The sequence below is a fragment of the Oscarella lobularis genome, chromosome 13 (genome assembly GCF_947507565.1).
Source record: "Oscarella lobularis chromosome 13, ooOscLobu1.1, whole genome shotgun sequence".
In the NCBI taxonomy this organism is placed as follows: Eukaryota; Metazoa; Porifera; class Homoscleromorpha; order Homosclerophorida; family Oscarellidae; genus Oscarella; species Oscarella lobularis.
The window spans coordinates 838,904-859,114 of NC_089187.1; the positions used below are offsets into that span (position 1 = coordinate 838,904).

The 20,211-nt window shown below is 44.9% G+C and overlaps 3 protein-coding genes, 1 long non-coding RNA gene and 1 pseudogene across 5 annotated transcripts; all 5 read left to right on the plus strand.

Annotated features, from left to right (window-relative positions):
- The first annotated feature begins 208 nt into the window (after positions 1 to 208).
- On the plus strand, positions 209 to 2,551 carry LOC136194495 (uncharacterized). Of its 2 annotated transcripts, none has more exons than XM_065983634.1 (8): positions 209 to 261; positions 313 to 612; positions 673 to 791; positions 840 to 863; positions 915 to 1,339; positions 1,388 to 1,684; positions 1,742 to 1,869; positions 1,926 to 2,551. In XM_065983634.1, the coding sequence occupies exons 1-8, from the start codon at positions 246 to 248 to the stop codon at positions 2,393 to 2,395; spliced, it is 1,779 nt and encodes a 592-aa protein (XP_065839706.1). In that variant the 5' UTR covers positions 209 to 245; the 3' UTR covers positions 2,396 to 2,551. The 2 variants fall into 2 exon arrangements, with proteins under 2 accessions (XP_065839706.1, XP_065839707.1); XM_065983635.1 differs by having other exon boundaries at positions 849 to 863.
- A 1,018-nt stretch (positions 2,552 to 3,569) lies between these two features.
- Positions 3,570 to 4,615, plus strand: LOC136194398 (ficolin-2 pseudogene; annotated as a pseudogene).
- A 286-nt stretch (positions 4,616 to 4,901) lies between these two features.
- LOC136194542 (uncharacterized) lies at positions 4,902 to 5,868 on the plus strand. The gene is made up of 3 exons (XR_010671665.1): positions 4,902 to 5,207; positions 5,259 to 5,560; positions 5,614 to 5,868. It is a non-coding gene; the product is annotated as an uncharacterized lncRNA (long non-coding RNA).
- A 2,359-nt stretch (positions 5,869 to 8,227) lies between these two features.
- Positions 8,228 to 11,092, plus strand: LOC136195029 (beta-galactosidase BoGH2A-like). The gene is made up of 2 exons (XM_065984297.1): positions 8,228 to 8,604; positions 8,656 to 11,092. Exons 1-2 carry the CDS (start codon positions 8,266 to 8,268, stop codon positions 10,990 to 10,992), a joined length of 2,676 nt encoding a protein of 891 aa, XP_065840369.1. The 5' UTR covers positions 8,228 to 8,265; the 3' UTR covers positions 10,993 to 11,092.
- Positions 11,093 to 13,953: 2,861 nt separating this feature from the next.
- Positions 13,954 to 16,051, plus strand: LOC136195045 (L-lactate transporter-like). The gene is made up of 10 exons (XM_065984312.1): positions 13,954 to 14,080; positions 14,140 to 14,207; positions 14,271 to 14,392; positions 14,440 to 14,563; positions 14,613 to 14,755; positions 14,807 to 15,323; positions 15,376 to 15,530; positions 15,594 to 15,648; positions 15,701 to 15,800; positions 15,864 to 16,051. Exons 1-10 carry the CDS (start codon positions 13,957 to 13,959, stop codon positions 15,917 to 15,919), a joined length of 1,464 nt encoding a protein of 487 aa, XP_065840384.1. The 5' UTR covers positions 13,954 to 13,956; the 3' UTR covers positions 15,920 to 16,051.
- The last annotated feature ends 4,160 nt before the right edge of the window (positions 16,052 to 20,211 follow it).

Genomic DNA, 20,211 nt, shown 5'->3' on the forward strand with positions numbered 1-20,211 from the left:
CGACGCAACGTCGTAGTCTAGCACTCTAGCTGTAGTCTAGTCTGGGGCCAGACCTCTTCGCTGCAGATATCCCCGAGCGAAGAGGTCTGCATGGCCCCCTGACTCCCAGACCAGGGCCTCAGACTAGTCTAGCTGGTTGCTGTTTGCGCTGTTCAAAATTTGTTGCGTCATAGATGCGTAAACCCGGCTTAGTTAACGCGCTCTAGATACCTAGCTTGCATCTGCAAACCGGCGCAACCCTCTCCATGCGTACCGCGTATAGTAGGTTCTCACACGCGCGTCCGTCTTCTCGCATTGTTATCCGCTGTTTAGGAATGACGGAGGCTCCTGTCGATCAGGTCCCACCACGGATCACCGTCGAACCGTGCCTTACTGCGTTACCGCGATATCGTGGTTTTCGATTATCTTGCTGCGCTAGCGAAACAGACGTGACGTACCAGTGGTACTTTCGACCCGCTAAAAGCAGTACCATCCAAAGTCCTATTTCGAAATCCCACTATTCTGATTTGGTTTTGAACCGATCTCAATCCATCGCTGGCTATTACTTTTGCGTGGTAACAAGCAAGCCTTCAGCGAAATTTGCTGTGTCGCAATTGGTCTCAGTTTTTGAGGGTAATTGTACGGGCACTAGCTCTTTTCTAGTAATCGGTCTAACATGATTGATTTTTTTAGAGCTGCCATGTCATTACGTCAACATGGAAAGGCATTTCTCTCCCGAAATGTCTCTATCCTCCGCGTCTTCGGATTCCCGTCCGGAATCTAGTGCAAGTGCCGAACCACCACCGAAGAAGGTAAACTAAGGGATCATGTGTGATTTTTTTATTCTTATATTTCTATAGTCAAAAAAGAAAGCTGATTACAAGGTATATAAAGTGATTATAGGAAGCATAAAGCTGCGAATCTCTTTTTTATAGACGTACAGCGGATCTGAAGTTGCTAATGATCCTGCAATAAGGAAGAAGATCTTGAATGCAGAAGAAAATCAATTAGATGCTTCAATTTTTTACAAGCTTTTTCAGCGAATCGGCGCAGGAGAAAAAGATACGTTTGAACGAATTACAGACGATCTTGTGAAAAAGTTCAAGGACGGCGCTTGGTCACGAGAAGATGGGCACAGCGCTTTTTTTTCCGCCTGCCTTAACGGCTTGTTTCAATCATCACCACTGATGATTGAGCCCCAGTTTGGCATACGTCGAACAAGAGGGGATGGAAGAAGAGTGGATGCAAGAACTGACAGTGCACTTCTTCTTGATGTCAACGGAACCCTTTATCCAGTTCTCTTGATGGAAAGAAACACCGGGACTGAGGCAAGTGACTCTGGTCTGTATGAGCTCCAAAGGTGAGAAAGTGATTGATGTCACGGGGACAGAATGAGTTTTTCTATTAGGCACTATGAAATATTGCGAAAAGAGCACCCGCGAGTACGATCCGGAAGTTTTCCGTGTCTTGCTCTCGAGGTGGAGCCAAAGCGAGTCACCATGCACGGTTTTATTACTTTCAACGGGAACACCCTTCAGTCCGAAATAGCATTCGTCGCCAAACCGCTGGAGAGTAAAAGGAGCAATGCAGATATCATAACATTCCTTCAACGCCTTCGCGGAGGAGTGTTACAATTGGTCGAAGAATGGAAAAAGCATGACTATCAAATGCCCCTTATCCACCACCCAGACTTTGCTCCTGACAGGTTTGAAAATCGAAGAGGCTACACTGTACCATACTTTTTAAATTGAAAAATCTTTAGCTTTCGTCTGAGCGACAGCCTTTATGAAGGTTTATCTTGTTCTACGCCTCTAGACGTTTCGGGAAGAGCGTTCGAATGCGAAATATCGTCGCACACGGATAGAGAATTTGCTATCAAATTTGTTTTTGGTAAGTAGTTGCTCTGGTTTACGGTATTTTATACTCATAGTGTATGCTTTCTGCAGGCCACGATGGTCAGTATGGCGGCGATGTACATAAATCAATGGCATCAGCTAACTTGGCTCCACAATATCTTCATGAAGGATCGATAGATTTCGGTCGCCCGACGCGCTATGTCGTGATGGAGATGGTCGAGTGGTCCACTCTGAACAATTGGCTGAATTGCGATGATAAGATTCCGGCTGGAAACGTCATATCGAATCTGCAGCGTGCTCTGAATGTTCTTCACGCGAACAAGCACGTGCACGGGGATTTTCGTCCATCAAATATTCTCGTCAGCGAAAAAGGTGAAATTCGTATTATAGATTTTGATTGGTCTTCAAGCAGCGCTACGAAGCGACATTATCCCAAGCATCTGAATGGCAAGATAGTCTGGCCTGCTTCGCCAGGAGATAAGCTAGCAGAAGTTCACGATTGGTTCTTCTGTGCATCCATCAAAGCACAGATCAGAGCAAAGCTAGGGGAGGAGCAGTAAGAAGCTGGCGGACAGTTGTCAAATTGCCTTGTCCTGTGTCTGACATTGCGGTGTATATTTGAATTGTAGAAGATTATTGTATGGAATCGTTTTTTAGATAAACTGTTGTCTAGTCTGTACTGGCATGGCCAGCCCGAACTGGTAAGGGTATTATTATTCGCTAAAGTTTACTGAAATAAAGATGCGTCCGGAGTGACCCCTTTAATTAAGTGATACGGATTGTCTTTTTTCCGAAGTTGTTTCGAACATAATAAATTGTCTGTCACGTGTTACCTGTGTGTGCGCACGCAACGCTCGCGAGTCTTGGTTTCTTGCGCGCTCTCCGCTTTCAACAGCTCTAATCAGGATTGCCGTTTTAGAAACGATTGTCGTACCTTTATGATCACCGGGTTTTCTGCTATCTCTGAACGGAATCAGTCTATCGTAGAGACGGCTTTTCCTGTTTAGGAAGCCGCCAAGCGAATACCGAATGCGTCAGTGCGAGCATCAATTAACGGCGAAAAAAGCCACGTACTCGCAATCGAACGTGCGCTAGAGCTAGGAATCGATCGTCTCGTCAGCCTGCATGAGGGATATCGTCGCCATCGGACACATGACACTTGAAAAAACCAACAAGCAGCTTTTTTTGACATGGCTTTCAGCGGGCCCACTGTCGTCAAGGAACACAAGGCGCATCGTCATTGACTCCGTTTGGGCCGTACGTGGTTTGTCTAAGGAACTCTTCAACGATGTTCATTGTCCACCCCATTGGCTGTGTGCCTTTTCCATGAGTTGTTTCTTTTTTCACTTGCGGCGTCCGCGCTTGGCAAAAAAAGAGCTGGACGGATTCTTTCTCGCGGTCAGTTGGGCGGGTCAAAGATTTATATACACAACGGAACCCGAGCCGCTGCCGGAGCTGGAGTTGCACTGCACACCGGGTCAATTTGAGAATGAAACGTCAGCTCTATCAATTGACTATATATGGAGTTGTTTGACAATAGCTATGCATGGTTTGACCACTCTGCTACCTATGCATCCTTAGAAGGAGGAAAACGTTGTTACGACGTGCGTATTGTACGGAATATTTTTGTTTGTCTTGCTTTATATACCTCCGGCTAAGGTACGGACATCCTGTACTGCTGCACGTATATATAAGCAAGCGTTTTCTTCAGTACAAGCAGTCCCGCCAAGTCGGTGCAAGAATGGTGCAGCTGTCTATCTTCTTTTGTTTCTGCCTGGCCACTGCTAGCTGGGTTGCATCAGAGCCTATAGCGAGACGGGAAAGCGTTTCTGACTGCAATAACAGCACTGCTGACGGTGTAACCGTTACTGTCAATGTCAACAACCACGGTGGATCACGCTGTAGCGACGCCGCTGAGCCTATTGGTTGTTGCGCCGATGTGAAGAATCGTCTCACTGTCATAGAAGACATTCTTCAGCGAATTTTGGAAAACACCAATGCAACTGCTACTGGGACATCTGAACGCGATCCTCTGCGTACGTGCAAAGAGACTCTCGACCAAGGCTTTACTGAAAGTGGCGTGTACACTATTGATCCAGATGACGGTTACGGACCTTTTGAAGTGTACTGTGATATGGAAACGGCTGGTGGGGGTTGGGTCGTCTTTCAAAGACGAGAAGACGGGTCTGTCGACTTCGTTCGAGATTGGATTGACTACAATAATGGGTTTGGCGATTTCAACAAAGAGTTCTGGCTAGGTTTGGACAAAATTAGTAGGCTGACAAAAGAGTCGCCACAAACGCTTCGATTTGACATGTCAGATTTTGATGGCAACAGTAGCTATGCTGAATATAAAACTTTCGAAGTTGAAAATGAAGCAACAGGATATGCTCTTAAAGTTTTGTCATATTCAGGTGATGCTGGTGACTCTTTTTCGAATCTTAGTGGGATGAAGTTCAGCACAAAGGATAAGGACCAGGACACTTGGAGTGGTAATTGTGCTGAAACGTTTAAGGGTGCTTGGTGGTATGATGACTGTCATTCTTCAAATTTAAACGGATTCTATTACGAAGGAGCTCACAAATCGTATGCGGATGGCGTTAATTGGTACGCTTGGAAAGGGCATCATTATTCGCTGAAGTTCACTGAAATGAAAGTGCGCCCAAAGTAGCAACAGTATCCTAAATTTCTTGTCAAACTTTCGTGACTCTTTTTGCTTGTGAAGCATCGCTTGTCCTCTTTTGCTTTGTCCTTTTTGATGTTTTGTATTGGTTAATGAATTTTCTGTCACGTGAATGCGCACGCTACTTTTCTCAGTAAATAGCGAAGTAATTGTCGATTTGGGAAAAGCAGACTAGTGAGCACCCTTACAAACTTGAAGACGCTTTTTTAGAAAAGTCAATAAGTGTAGGTGTCTTTTGTTGATAACGGTTGATTAATTATTGATTTTAATTTGCGTTGAACTTCTACTTTTAGCGCGCCTTTTAGCGCGCGGTATGATCCCTATAAATACATGTCACCATCTATGGCGTCACGAACCCGAAGGTAATCGGGGTTCATGGCTTCCCTCCTCCCAATCCGCGCAGTTGTCTTTCTCTGCTGTCATTTGGAGCCAGTCCCTTGCTCGCTAGCGCTCCTCGAGAGCGAATAAACTTCGACTTCGCTTGGCGATTTCACCTAGGCGATCCGTCCAACGCTAAATGCCCGCCGAACATCTTTCCAAAAAACCTAACCGGAATCCAATGCAAAGGACTCACATGTGATCGCACAGCGACAAGGGCGAGGGAATGCCGAGCGTACGATGATTCTGCGTGGGCGGTGGTCGACGCTCCGCACATCGCCGAAGGGAAAAAAAAGCACGCCTATTTGCCCGTAAATGTCACGTAGTATCGAAAGCACTTCAACTTACCTGGGGACTGGCAGGGGAAATCAAGATGGATTTACTTTGAAGGCGTCTTTTGCGCGAGCACTATATGGATCTCACAGGTCACGGAAAATTACGCGATGCCTGATCGCGGTCGTATTCTTCAAATCGATTCTGATGTCGGTAAACGTGCGAAAATCATTCCATCGTCTTCAAAAATTGCTCCTCCTAGAGAAATTGTCGTTTCGACGACAGTAGAAGGCCTGTCGACCTCAAAATTGAGCATTCCTCTTACGACGGATATGAAGGAATCTGTCTTAGCTGTTGCAAAAAAGTTGGGTAATGGCTTGAAGTTAGTACGGTAATAGTAAGTTTTGCTTATTGGCTGATTGAATTTTATGCTGGCGTTTGTAGAGCACGGCATTACTGGGTTTGCTGTACCTGTTGTACCGAGTGTATCGTTTGTTAATCCAGTGTTGAAGCAAGGAAACGTAAGCGGAAAGGTTTTTAATGGGAAAATGATGCAAATGATCTTATTAATTAATTACCGTAATTAATTAATTAATCGTGAGTATGCTAGGTAGCCCAACGGCTTTGGAAGATGATTTAGGAAGAGCATGCATACAGTAAATGTGAATAAAAAGGATAATTGACCTATCTGTCAAGAGTCGGTTACCAAGGGTCGTGCCTTTATTCTCGAACGTGCCAATGAGCCTAGCTATCCTTATTATTTTCTGAAGATAGCATCCCTCATCAAATCTCTTGATTAATTATTTTTCTATCTATTCCCACGCTCCTTTTACCAGAATTGAAGCGTAATACTTGTAGAAGCATGACGTACCGTACAAGCACAATGACTCGGTTTAATAAGACTTCTTGCACAATTACTTGTATAACACCACAACAACACATACTGTTACTCTACTCTCCAACGAATAATCATTTGAAACAAATAGCATGCATTCATCAGTACACAGCAAGAACAAAATTTACGCTGTCTGCGCCAAACAAGTACAATTTAATTAATTGACGTCACAACCGAGAATTCATTTATCTGAAGAGTTCTCAGCAGAGCATTTGACACATGCCTTTTTCAGAGCAGCGCTTTTCATCAAATCGGCAATTTTTGCGTACTCAGAGACAGATTCGGTCGTCACGGCTTGAATCATGTACTCGAGACATTGATCTCTCAAGTCCGTGACAAGATAATAGTCGGCAGCGAGACAAACTTCAGTCACAATAGGCTTGCACATCATAACGTCAACACTGCCGGTGAGAAGATAAAACAGCACAGATCGGAAAGCATCGTAGGAAAAATCAGAAACAGGATAGCGTTTGGCTCCTTCTGTAGACTCCTTGAAAAGCCGGATCGGAGCATCCGACGGAAGAACTCGCTTTGCAAACAAAGCACAACTCGCGGGACGCGAATTGTTTTAGCATCGACTTCAAAAATGATGTCGTCTGGGGATGTCAAATCTTTATTGTCAAGTAACTGAGCATAACTTGAGACAAAATTGGCTGTCGGGCGGCGACGAAAAGCTTTGCAGGGATCCGGTTTGAGAGCAATGATAATTATACATGGAATCATATATTGACTAGGATCGAAGAATGAATACACGGTGTGATCGTCATTATTCACGAGACGATAGAGATCTTCAAAGTAGCCGCTGAATGCGCCTTCTGTATAACAGACACATTCATATTCGTCGTTCCCACTCAAACGTTGTCTAAATAACTCTCTTTTGCCAAAAATGTAGATGCTGTTGAGTTTGCTGCTGTAACCGGAGATTACCCTGCTGTCACTCGGCAGACGTTTAATACGAAACACAGCCCCGTCACGTATCTCGTTGACAGTAAAGTAATCACATAAGATGAGGCCACCTTGGGGACCGTTATAAAGATATGCCTCTTTGGCACCCCAGTCCCGGCCAATTGCTAGGGAAACTTTGGCAATGACTGTCACATTGCCCTCTAGCGATACCCTGTATGCTCTGCTCTTGAAGTATGTCAAGAAAAACCACAGATCGGTCCTCCCTCACAAGAATGCTCCGCGGATTCAGCACATTGTCAACGTCACCGGTGAACGTCGTAACCACGCCGTCATGAATCTAAGAGAGGGATTATCCCACGTTTTAGAGAGCAAACAACCTACTTTTCGTATTCGTCCATTTCCAACGTCGCACACATAGACTGTTTTGCCGTATTGATCGACTGCAAGTCGAGCAGGATTTTCAAAGAGAGCCTCTGCGGAAGGTCCATCCTTATAGCCGCTCTTGCAAGCAACGCCAGCAAAGGATTCCACTTCGACGTACTGGTCACCGACCTCGCAGCCCAGTAGGCTATAAGACGTAGAGTCAATTTGCCAAATGCATTTGGAGAACGTGTCTGCCGCCAAATGCAGGCCATCAAGTAAAGCAACGTTGCTCACGTCTTTCATCTTGTCATTTTTTAGCCAAACTCGCGGTGGTGTCGGCACATCTACAAGTAAATAAATGAAGAAATGCAAGAATATTCAGATAGACGCCGTTTACCACTCATTTCAGGGACGAGTATATTCCTGCCGAAGTGGCAGTATGCTGTGGGAAGGCAACTACGCATGCGTCGTAAAACACGTGTTTTTTGTAGGCTCTCTGTTGGTTTTCCTCTATTGAGCTCTATACTACGTTCTTTGATACATTTTTCTTCATCGGAATTGTTCTGTTCAGTCTACTGAGTCTGTGCAGCCACCTAATAACTTTTTTGCTATCATCAGTCTATGAGCTAAGGATCAAGTACGAATTGTCTTTAGGATGTCGATTTGGGTAAGACTGATGAACATCCTGACAAACTTGAAGACGCTTTTTTAGAGCAGTGAAGAAGTGTAGTCATAATTGACTTTAATTTGCCGTGTAATTGGATTTTGTGCCTCAATACGCGTGGCCTCGATGCAATAGAGGAATATCGCTAAGTCAAGATTTGTAACAACAGAGGAGGCAGACGTTGAACTAAAAAATCTTTTTTAGCACGCTTTTTAGCGCGCGGTAAAATCCCTGATGGCGTCAAGAACCCGAAGTTAATCGGGGGTTCATGGCTTCCCTCCACCCAATCCGCGCAGTTGTCTTTCTCTGCTGTCATTTTGGAGCCAGTCTCTTGCTCGCTAGCGCTCCTAGAGAGCGAATAAACTTCGACTTCGCTTGGCGATTTCACCTAGGCGATCCGTCCAACGCTGAATGCCCGCCGAACGCCTTTCCAAGAAAACCAACCGGAATCCAATGCAAAGGACTCACATGTGATTGCACAGCGACAAACGCAACGGAATGCCGAGCATACGATGATTCTGCGTGGGCGGTGGTCGACGCTCCGCACGACGCGCTCATTGGAGGCGCATACATGCGAGACGGGGACAAAAACCACGCCTATTTGCCCGTAAATGTCACGTGGTATCGAAAGCACTTCAACTTACCAGGGGAATGGCAGGGGAAATCCATATGGATCTACTTCGAAGGCGTCTTTCGCGCGAGCACTATATGGATCAATGGCGACCTGCAGCTCTATCACGACTCGGGATATACGAGCTTCTCTCTGCGTCTCGATAATATAAGTAGCGTGCGCTATGGCGACGGCGTAGTTAACGAGAACGTCATTGCAGTGCGAGCGGAGGGAGAAGGCGGATCTGGCTCGTGGTACGAAGGAGCGGGTATCTATCGGCACAACTATATCGTCGCGACTAGTGGTCAGCATGTCGCCGTCGACGGCGTTTATGGCGCGTCGACAATTCCGGACGAAGTCAAGCCTCGGAAAAGGAACGAGAGTAGCAGTTTAGAGGGAATGCTAGCGGATGTGGCCGTATTTCGACCCCGTGTTGAAGTTGTCAATGATGCCAATGAGTCGACTTCAGTTCGCGTGGAGTTTCGCTTCTATGACGAGAGTGATGAAGTGGTAGGGCGCAGTTTGAGTACGACGACCATTGGACCTAGCACTTCGGTCCTTGTCAACGCATCCGTACATTTGATGAATGCGGAATTGTGGAGTTTAGCTCGACCATACATGTACGAAATGCAAACAGTTATTTCGTCCGAAAGCGGAAACGTCTTGGACATTGTCAACGTATCGATCGGAATTCGTCGATCTGTCTGGGATTCCGACAAGGGCTTTTTTCTAAACGACGAGCCCGTGAAGTGGCTCGGCTTCTCCAATCGCGACGATTTCGCCGGCGTCGGCGTTGCGGTTCCTGATCGCGTGCACTTGTATCGAGTGCAGGCTCTCGGCGGCATCGGCGGAAACGCGTGGCGCACGGGACACAATCCGCCGGCGCCGTTTCTACTCGACTTGTTCGATCGGCTCGGAATTCTCGTCTGGGTGGAGAATCGCCAGTTCGGGAATCGCACGACGTGGGTCGAGAATCAGCGCGACATGGTGCGTCGCGATCGCAACCATCCGAGCGTCATGGTCTGGTCGTTTTGCAGCGATGCCGGGTGTATAGCCGGCAACGATTCCACCGAGACTGAAATCGCGAAGATATTCAAAAAGGCGTCGAACGATGCCGATCCTTATCGACCGGTTGCGGCGAACATGAACAGTGGCATCGGCAACGGTCTCACGCAGGTGATCGACGTTCAAGGATTGTCGCATCGCGACGGAAAAGTCTACGATTCTTTTCGTGTGGATTATCCGAACAAGCCTGTTATTGGGTCTGAGTGCTGCTCATGTCCTACATATCGCGGCGAAGACGTTACAAATGCGTCCTCCTGCATTTTGGCTAGTTTTGACGGTGGGTGTAGCAGTGAGCAGAACGGTTGGGAGATGTCGCGATCGTTTGCCGGCGGGGAGCTGGTGTGGACTCTATTCGATTATTACGGCGATGCCGAACCGTTTGCGTGGCCGCAAGTCAGCTCCGCGTTTGGATCGTTTGATTTGGCTGGATTCGTAAAGCCGTCGGCGTTCTGGTACAAGGCTTGGTGGTTCTACAATTCGACGAATACGACGTCGTCGATTGCACGCTCTCCCCAGCTTGTGGATCATCGAGGAGGAATGCGGAATAAGTGGACGTCAGCCAGAGGATTTTTTGTCTATATTATACAAGATTGGGAGCCCGATTTGGCGCGGCCTCTGCGCACGATACGTGCGTACACCAATGCTCCAATGGTTGAGCTACTTGTCAATGGGGTCTCAGTTGGCGTCCAAAACGTCCGGTGGCTGGGCTGGGCTGAATGGAATAATTTGACTTACGCTCCCGGAAGTCTCACTGCATTCGCCAAGATATCGTCGCGCGAATCCGTAGCGGAGTACTTCGTGGAAACGGTTGGACGGCCGATGGGGCTTATAATGGCCATCGACGCTCCTTACAATTGGACGGGAACGGGACGAACTCTGGTTTTGGACGGGCAAGACGCGGCTCTCATTCGCGCCTACGTCGTCGATATACAAGGGAATCCCATCCCTTCGTCGTCGCACAACGTCTCGTTTCGCATCGTTAGCGGCCCCGGTCGCATTATCGGCGTTGGAAACGGTAATCCGAATTGCCACGAGCCGAACAAGGCGACGTGGCGAAGTGCTTATCATGGACTAGTGCGAGCCGTCGTGCAGGTGACGGAAAATTACGCGACGTCTGATCGCGATCGTATTCTTCAAATCGATTCTGATGCCGGCAAACGCACGAAAATTATTCCATCGTCGTCTAAAATTGCTCCTCCTGGAGAAATTGTCGTTTCGGCGACAGTAGAAGGGCTGACGACCTCAAAATTGAGCATTCCTCTTACGACGAATATGAGTGAATCTGTCTTAGCTGTTGCAAAGAAGTTGGGCAATGGCTAGAAGTTAGTATGGTAATAGTAAGTTTGCTTCGATATTGGCTGATTGAATTTTATACCGGCGTTTGTAGAGCACATCGGTGTATCGTTTGTTAATTCAGTAGGAAACGAAAGTGAGAAGGTTTTTGAATGATAAAATGATGCAAATTATCTTATTAATTACCGTAATTAAATAATTAATCGTGATTCTTCTAAAGCAAAAAGGCTTTGGAGGAGATTTAGACAAGCATTCTATTATTACATAGATTTAGATAAAAGGAGAATTGACCTCAAGATTCGGTTAGCAAGGGTCGTACCCTTATTGTCAAACAGCCAATCCGTCTCGTGCCAATGAGCACAGCAATTCCTTATTATTTTCTGAGGATAGAATCCCTCATCGAATCTCTTAAATTATTGTTTTCCCCATCTGTTCCCATGCTTCGTTTACAAGAATTGAAGCATAATATAGGTGTCGAAGCACAACATACCAGCACAATGTTTTGATTAGATTTCTTGCACACTTAGTGACAAAGGTATAACACCTCAACAACACATACTTTTACTCTACTCTCCAACAAATAATCATTTTGAAACACTTATCATGCATTCATCAGTACACAGCAAGAACAAAATTTACGCTGTCTGTGCCAAACAAGTACAATTGAATTACCGTCACAACCGAGAATTCATTTATCTGAAGAGTACTCAGCAGAGCATTTGACACACGCCTCTTTCAGAGCAGAGCTTTTCATCAAGTCGGCAATTTTTGCGTACTCAGAGACGGATTCGGTCGTCACAGCTCGAATCATGTACTCAAGACATTGATCTTTCAATTCCTTGACAAGATAATAGTCGGCAGCTAGACAAACTTCAGTCACAATAGGCTTGCATATCGAAACGTCAACAGTGCCGGTGAGAAGATAAAACAGGACAGACCGGAAAGCATCGTAGGAAAAATCAGGAACAGGATAGCGTTTGGCTCTTTCTGAAGACTCCTTGAAAAAACCGGATAGAAGCATTCGACGGAAATACTCGCTTCGCAAACAAAGCACATTTCGCGGGGTACGAATTGTTTTAGCATCGACTTCAAAAACGATGTCGTCTGGGGACGCCAAATCTTCATTGTCTAGTAGCTGAGCAAAACTTGAGACAAAATTGGGTGTGGGACGGCGACGAAAAGCTTTGCCCGGATCAGGTTTCAGAGCAATAACAATGATACATGAAGGATATGTGAATGCATACGCGGTATGATCGTCATCATTCACGAGCCTTAAGCAACCTTCAAAGTAGCCGCCGTATCCGCCATCTGTATAACAGACACATTCTTTTTCCTCTTCCCCACTCAAACGTTGTCTAAATAATTCTCTTTTGCCAAACATGTAGACGCTGTTGAGTTTGCTGCTGTAACCGGCGATGTCGTATAGGTGTCGCTCGGAGATGTAATAGGAGAGACAGCCCCGTCACGTATCTCGTTGACGGTAAGGTTATCACAGAAGATGAGGCCACCTTGAGGACCGTTATAAAGATTTAATCCATCGGCATACCAGTCCCGGCGATTTACTAAGGAAAATTCGGCAATGACCGCCACATTGCCCTCCAGCGATACCCTGTATATTCGACCCGCTTTAGTGCTCAGATCTTGATATATATGAAGAAACACAACCGATCGGTCCTCCCTCACGAGAATGCTCGTCGGATTCAGCGCATCGTCAACGTCACCAGCCAACGTCGTAACAACGCCGTCATGAATCTAAGAGAGGAGCGATCCCACGTACGTTTCAGAATTAATTAATAAGACAAAAACCAAATGACCTACTTTTCGTATTCGTCCATTGCCAACGTCGCACACATAGACCGTTTTGCTGTATTGATCGACTGCAAGTCGAGCAGGTTTTTCAAAAAGAGCCTCTGCTGAAGGCCCATCCTTATAGCCGCTCTTGCAAGGAACGCCAGCAAAGGATTCCACTTCGACGTACTGGTAACCGACCTCGCAGCCTAGTAGGCTAAAAGACGTAGAATCAATCTGCCAAATGCATTGAGCGATCTCGTCTGCCGCCAAAAGCAGGCCATCCAGTAAAGCAACGTCGTTCACGTCTATCATTTTGTCATTTCTTAGCCAAACTCGCGGAGGTGTCGGGCAACCTATGTAAATATAAGCAACGCAAGTGTGTTCAGATGGATGCCGCTTACTCATTTCAGCGGCAACTTAAAGTTTAGATTCTCCGAAGAAGGCTGGTGTTGGAAGGCTACTGCGCATGCGTTTTAAACACGTGTTCGTTTTGTGTGCGTTGTCTAAAACTCTGTAAAGTCAATGGCTAGCCGAACGGCTGTCCTCAAAGTCACAGCAGAGAAAATATATTAATTATCTCTGCCTAGGCTGAGTTTATTAAAATTTCCCTATCCTTTTTTAGTCTCTCTGTTTGACGCCTTCTGCCTTGTAATACGTTCTTTTAGTGCACTATGATGACTTGGAATTTTTCTGCTTTAGCAATCAAACTCAACGCGCCAAATAAGTAATAGAAATGCTTCAAATATTTTTTCGTATTTCCTGAATCCAGCCATTTTTTGCTATTAGAAGTTGCGTTACATCTGTGACATACCGCTTTTTCTGTAAATAAAATCACGTCTTATCAAGAAGCATTGACCTGCTGAAGCCCAATGCTCAATTGAAAGAGTCGTACGACAATGTCAATAAATTTCAAGTTGGGAGTTGTGATCACTCTTACAGAGTCTTCTAATTAATTAAAAAACTATGATAAAGAATCATGCAGAAAGGGGAAGAAGTGCGGCGTCTTTGATAGAGTGAATTTGAATTAATGAGTTTTTATTTGTCGCTTATTGATTATAACTATTCTGTGCCCCAAATTGGGCTAAGTCAAGACACGTACAATCAAGGCCGTTGAAGGGCAAAATAGACCGAACAGCCTGTAAGAAGTCCCTTGTAAGACCCCCTGTAAGACAAGACCTCTTTTAGCGTGCGCTAGAGAAAATGAAGTTCTTGAAAGCGGTGCGGAATTGGCCGCGGTACGACAGAAATAGCAAGTGTCCGCCGGTTGTCGTAGTTTTAGCCGGTGCAACAATGCATTTGACCCTGGGAACGCTGTATACTTTCGGTTGGAAAAAGAGAAAACGATTCGCACATTCAGTTCGGCTTCTCATTCTTCTCATGCAGGGAACATGAGCCCATATGTAGTGTCTTACATACGAAAATACGGTCACCCGACGTCAACGACGGCTGAAGTACGAAATCGGGGGCCCTTCTCGAGGAGTTCTCTAACGGGAAGTTTATTTATCTTTATCTAGACTGCTACGTGGATTTACGCTCTAGCAATATTGGGTCAGGGCCTCTCAATGTATTTCGGTGGGAAGCTGGAGCTGAAGTTGGGCACGCGGCTCACAGCACTCCTCGGATCATTGACGATGAGGTGAATATGCAAGTGCAATACAGATTTTATGTGCATTCTTTTTATAGCGTGGGTGTGGCTCTGAGCTACTTCACTATAGCATCATTCTGGCTCTTACTCATTACATACGGTTTTGTGTTTGGCTTCGGTGTGGGGATCGCGTATCCCATTCCAATGGCCTGTGCAATTCGGGTAGAAAGTACTCTAATTGTATTTCTTAATTTCTGATGCATTTATTTAGTGGCTTCCCAAGAGAAAGGGCTTTGCCGCGGGATGCGTTGTGGCCGGTTTTGGTCTGGGCGCATTTATCTTTGATCAGGTCCAGACGGCCTTCATAAACCCGGACGGTATAAAACCGGTAGGAGACGATGGTGCAACTGAAAGGCAACTCTAAGACGTTTATACTCTGCTTTTATGACATCCGAATGCTTTTAGATATTTCGAGGATCCCCAAGTGCTGAAAAGAACGAAGCAATGTTTTCTTATTCTCGGAGCGCTCTATACGATTCTTCAAGTGATCAGCGCATTCTTCTTAGTCGATCCTAAACCCGATGACGAGGCGGAAGAATCGAATGACAGTGTACAGCTGACATCAGTAACTTCGTCTGAGAATCCTCTCGACTCGGACTCCATTCTAAGTCCAGGGAGTGATGAGGAAATGTCTGACACCGAGCTGATTTTAACGCAATCTTCTGACATCAAAATCAATAATTCGAATCCGGTCAATTTCAAACCGAAGCAGCTATTTCGTCAGAAGACTTTTTATTTGATATGGATCATGTTTCTGCTGTCAGGACAAGGCGTCATAACCGTATCGACTCTCTACAAGGCATACGGTTTCGGATTTATAAAGAGTGATCAGTTCTTGGCTATTTCGGGAGCAATTGCGTCTCTTTCGAACGCTTCCGGACGAATAATATGGAGCTATCTAGCGGATAAATTCTCTTTCAGGGTATGAGTAAAATTCATTGATTCTAAATTTGTTATTGCTACACTGTATCTAGTTCACAGCAATGGTTATGATGAATCTAATGACGGCTTTACTTCTGACTTTCAGTGCCACGTCGTTAGCCGGAAAGGGAATGTTCCTCGCTTGGATCACCATGTTATTCTTCTGCATCGGTGGCGTCTTTTCTCTTTTCCCTGCGGCTACAGTGAGGCAAGTAGTAGTGCACACATTCCTCATGACTTCAGTCGAACTAACGATGGAATTCTTACCTAGGGCTTTTGGGTCCAAGTACTTTGCCTCGAACTACGGTCTCGTCTTCAGTAGTCAGGTGAAGCCGTAAAACAATATTTCTTGTCAGTTTTTACGTGATTTCTATGTAGGTCATAGCGGGTCCAGTGGGAGCTTTTCTGCCAACTATTCTATCGCAATCTCTTGGTTATATCGGTGTGTGGTATCTCTCCGCGGGTCTCGTCTACATAGGTAAAGTCTCTGTTGACTGTCAGTATGCTCTACTGTCGATATATAGCAGTGTTTGTGCCTTAGCTGTCCTCGTGACTTACTGCTGCTCTATGCGACATCCTGCGAAATCTTTTAAATGAAAGATAGGCGTTGCATATTTTTGTATAAATGGTTTATACCGTCTATAAAGCTAGAGGATTCTGGGACGCTTTTATAGTGTGGAAACTGAAATTTTACTCTTTCGGTTAGCGCCATCGCAATGACCTCACTGATCGTTTGGTTCACACGAGAACGCTCTCCAGTTTCGGTACGCAACACTGGCTCAAGTGCCGTTGCATAAGTCTTGCATGAGCTTGCAATAATTATATGCAGAGAAAGTGTAAAAGGGCTTGAGTCAGACAGACTCAGTCACTTCCCACTTTCACTGCACGGAGAGAGGCGAAGAGGCGTCGGTCCGGAGTCATCGGGAACACGTTTGTATTCTGGGCGTTGAGATGTCGTTTTGACGACAACGACAACGACCACGACGATGGCCCTGTAGCAAGAGTCTATTTGAAAAACAATGAACGACGATGCCGAGTTTGCACATACCGACAGAACGCTGCTCAGTCAGGAAAGTGTGCTATGTGTAGACACACGTTTTAGTAGGAACCGTCACCTGTTGAATCATAGATGCAATGTTCTTTTTGTAGAATAAGCGCTTTCTGACATTGCATTAGTGTGACGTGTCATAGCATGTGAATATGTGAGTGAAACGATGAACAGTTGCGCAAAAAAAGGCCAAGCAAAGCATGGCTGACTAGCTATGATCCGACGCTGTCAATCGACCTGTAGACGATTTTCTAACAAACTGTTAATTACACTGCCCACACAAACTCAAACGCACCCACGGACACGATTTACCAGGAGAAACTCGATCACGTCACAGCTAGGAGCAATCGACGACCTATTCTAAATAATTAGTGCACATGTACACAGTGACTTCAGAGTTCATTTTGGGTTGAGTTGTGACTTGAAGTAGTAAAAGTACATAATATTACTAGTCCATGATTCATGCACGTAATTCTACATGTCCGGGAAACGTTATTCAATCCTGCAGGCTGCAGTCTAGCAGCCGCGCCGCAATGTAGCGAGCCTTGATCCCTAAACGCTAGTGATCAGATAATCCCGCCGGGAATGTCAACAGCAAGAACTGAAATCACAAAGTAGACTACTGCATGAATCCGATCGGAATCTCGTGCTTCGATCGCTCTGCGCAGCCGTTCACGGGCTAGAATTGGAAGCAGCCGATGAAAAAGCGTTCCATCGTGTTCAGAAAGTCTTTCTACCGCATTTATTCAGAGAAAAGATGTAAGATGTCGTGCATGGGGCCTGCATGCATGCATGGTAGGCCTAGGGGCCTCACTTAGGATTCCCTCTCGTCTCTAGGTTGCAGAACTCTCAGCGGTATTCGAAAACGTACTCGAAAGGTTAGGAACCGGAGCGATAAGATCGTACAGTGTAGGAAGGCCTCTTTAGGATCATGCCACGTTTTTTTGAAGAAACGAGTCTGTTTCGTCCAGCGCTTCCTATTTATGTGCGGAACAATCTAAATTTAAAATTCATTGACGAAAACTTCGGCTACTTTCATGATTTTAAAGGTAAAAGAACCATTGGTCATCTCTTATCTGTGCGAACTTCATTTCCGTCAAATACCAGATCTATATTTTCCATCAGGAGCGAACTCTACATTTTTGTCTTTGTGCGACAATAAGGACGTTGGTCGCTCCACAGGGTACCGTTTACAGTATATATTTACGCGGACAGTTCAATACGTAGCCCACACGTACAGTGCGAATAAACTGACGACTTCACAACTAATTAGTGAATAAGGAATGTAATACAACTGTAGTTACTAGTAGCTCAAAGAGTCACGGTGTGATTCTAGGTTTCCTTCTTTTCAACATTGTTTCTGCTTCTTCTCTGACGAAACTTTGCTCTTCTTGATATGAAGAAGTGAATAATTGTGACCACAGCTACAAAAGCCACGAAAAGAACGTTGATTGCAAAAACGAATATTTCTGAGACTTCAGAAGTCAGGACACTGTCGCGATTTGTCATGCAATTAAAGGTGACCGCAATGGCAAATGACGACGCAACGTCAACCCAACTTTCAAGGTTCCACTTGGTATAGCTAATAAACGGCTTAGCAGTCGCAATAAAATAGCTAAATCCAAGCAGTAACAAGTTGAATAAAATTGCTTGAACGTCTCGCTGAAAAAGAGGGAAAACAGAAATAAAAACCGCAAGTGCTAAGCGACGAAGCATTAGCAAAACCGCCATATACTTTTGATACGGTTTTTTGTAGCAAGAAATCAGAATGTCCAAATACGATAGACAAAGACCTCTACTCCGGTTTGAACTCGGCTGCAGTCGTTTTCTAAGCAATAAAAAGATTGCAACTGGTAAGAGGCCAATATTAGCAACCGCAAGTACTATGCCGAGTTTAAGCAGCATTCTGTACTCTGTGGAGGAGCAGTCGATCCAGGGGTACGCTTTCATGTAGTAGTTCTTTGTTCCAGGATTTATAACGCATGGAAGCAGGATTTGAACAAGTTGGTTTGAAATAGGATAGAAGAAAACGTTCAAAAGAAGTATAAGTGTCTCTTTTGCTTTTCTCCTGACATATTCAAAAAGTTTTTTTTTCTTTCTGAGTCTATACGCAAGTGGCCTCTTTCGTATAGCAAAGCAGTCTGCTTGATAGTCGAGCAATAACAGGAATAATTCAAATCCGCTTACCACAAAAGGAACAGCAACGAGAAAGAGTAGCCGTCCAAGAGGAGAAAACAGGGGTGGAAACGTGCACGAAAATCCGTAAAAATTGAAATTAATTAGGTTTTTGAGCCACTTTGTCACTTTAAACACTTTCATTTTAGCCAATACCGTAGCAAACGAGCAGTACTTGCATTCGACGTGCAGACTTGTGACATTGAGCGAATCCATAACTTGAACGTACATTATCAATGTCATAGCGAATGCTTTGATTGTTTTAAGACGTCCGAAAATTGTTAGTAGAACAAAGGTGCAATAGATTTCCACGAACCAAGCAGGTAGAAAGTAAAAAGCTCCAAACAAAATTACTGCCAGCGATAGAGCAATGTAACAAATTGTGTTCACTAATCTTGCCACCTTTCTTCCGCAGATAAAATGATGTCCGTATTTTTGAAGCTTTTCAGACGCCCACGTGAAGAAGAACACAAGGAATATGCTAACAATTGCAAGTCCAACGACAATACCTTGAAATTTTGTTTTGTTACACGGATGGCATTTATGACCGTCACGGTAATACTGAGGTTCACACTGAGAGCAGAGTCGCCCGTAAGCGTAGCTAGTGCACAAACAGCTTTTGTTACACGATACAGTTACTCCGTCGTCGTTGAGGTGACAAGTACAATTGTTAGTCGGATTGCAGCGAAAACTGTCTTTGTACACGGAATCGCAGAAAATGAGATCTGTCATGTTATCGGGACTTGGAACTGGATATGTGTTCTTTTCCATGTAGATAGCGCTGTTATTTTCTCCCCCTGGGCATCTAGAATGATTGAAATTACACCGTCTGCAATTACCATAAAAGCCAAAATACTCCCTATTGCAACGACATAGCGCGTGGTGGTAGTAAGAACTATCCACGTACAGTAGGCCATAATCCGATCCGTCATTAGCATGATTTATTCGAATTTGAGGACATCGAAAATTCGTTCTGTTTCCTTCTGTCGCGACTCCGTAATTAATTGTAAATTTTGGCATGGGATTTGTTCTGTTTTTGCTCTTTAGATTCCCATTTCCTTGGAGGTTCATTAATTTAAGAGACCGAACAAGTTCAAATTCTTCCGGTATGGATCCGCTAAGGTTATTTGAGCTAAGGTCGATCGCCTGAACGTAAGTCTGTTCATATCCAGGACGTGGAATCGTACCAATTAATTTGTTATTTGATAGCCTCAATGCAACGAGATAGTCAAGTGATGACCACAACAGATCAAATAAGTTTCCTTGCAGACCGGTTGATGCAAAGTTGAATGACAGAATAGGAGAGTTTTGATCTCTACTTCGAAACGGGCTGAGAAATAACTGTCCCAGTCTATGCGACGTAAGATTTCTAAATGGATTATTGCTAAAATCTAAAATTTGTAATTTTGGAAGAAAACTTTGCTCAGGTTTCAGTGAAAAGGAATGAAGCCAGTTGTGGGAAACATCCAAAGATATTAGCTTTGTAGCGTTTAGCACTGAAGACGGAAACTGTCCTTCTAAGTGATTTTGACTCAAATCAATTACTGAAATGTTGATTGGAAATCGAGTGTTTAATGAAATATTTCCACTAAGACGGTTTTTGCTAAGATCTAATATTTCAAGATTTGGCCATTTAAGATGCATATCCCCTGGCAGTTGACCTTTG

What these genes read in the sequence shown, in the direction of transcription:
- LOC136194495 (XM_065983634.1), top strand. An exon ending in AAAAGAAAGCTGATTACAAG is followed by an intron (nt 864 to 914) that starts GTATATAAAGTG and finishes TCTTTTTTATAG; the next exon opens with ACGTACAGCGGATCTGAAGT. An exon ending in TGCTATCAAATTTGTTTTTG is followed by an intron (nt 1,870 to 1,925) that starts GTAAGTAGTTGC and finishes TGCTTTCTGCAG; the next exon opens with GCCACGATGGTCAGTATGGC.
- LOC136195029 (XM_065984297.1), top strand. Translation starts at nt 8,266, where the DNA reads ATGGCTTCCCTCCACCCAATCCGCGCAGTTGTCTTTCTCTGCTGTCAT. An exon ending in AAAACCACGCCTATTTGCCC is followed by an intron (nt 8,605 to 8,655) that starts GTAAATGTCACG and finishes GGGGAATGGCAG; the next exon opens with GGGAAATCCATATGGATCTA.
- LOC136195045 (XM_065984312.1), top strand. Translation starts at nt 13,957, where the DNA reads ATGAAGTTCTTGAAAGCGGTGCGGAATTGGCCGCGGTACGACAGAAAT. An exon ending in GACGATGGTGCAACTGAAAG is followed by an intron (nt 14,756 to 14,806) that starts GCAACTCTAAGA and finishes GAATGCTTTTAG; the next exon opens with ATATTTCGAGGATCCCCAAG. An exon ending in CGGATAAATTCTCTTTCAGG is followed by an intron (nt 15,324 to 15,375) that starts GTATGAGTAAAA and finishes CACTGTATCTAG; the next exon opens with TTCACAGCAATGGTTATGAT.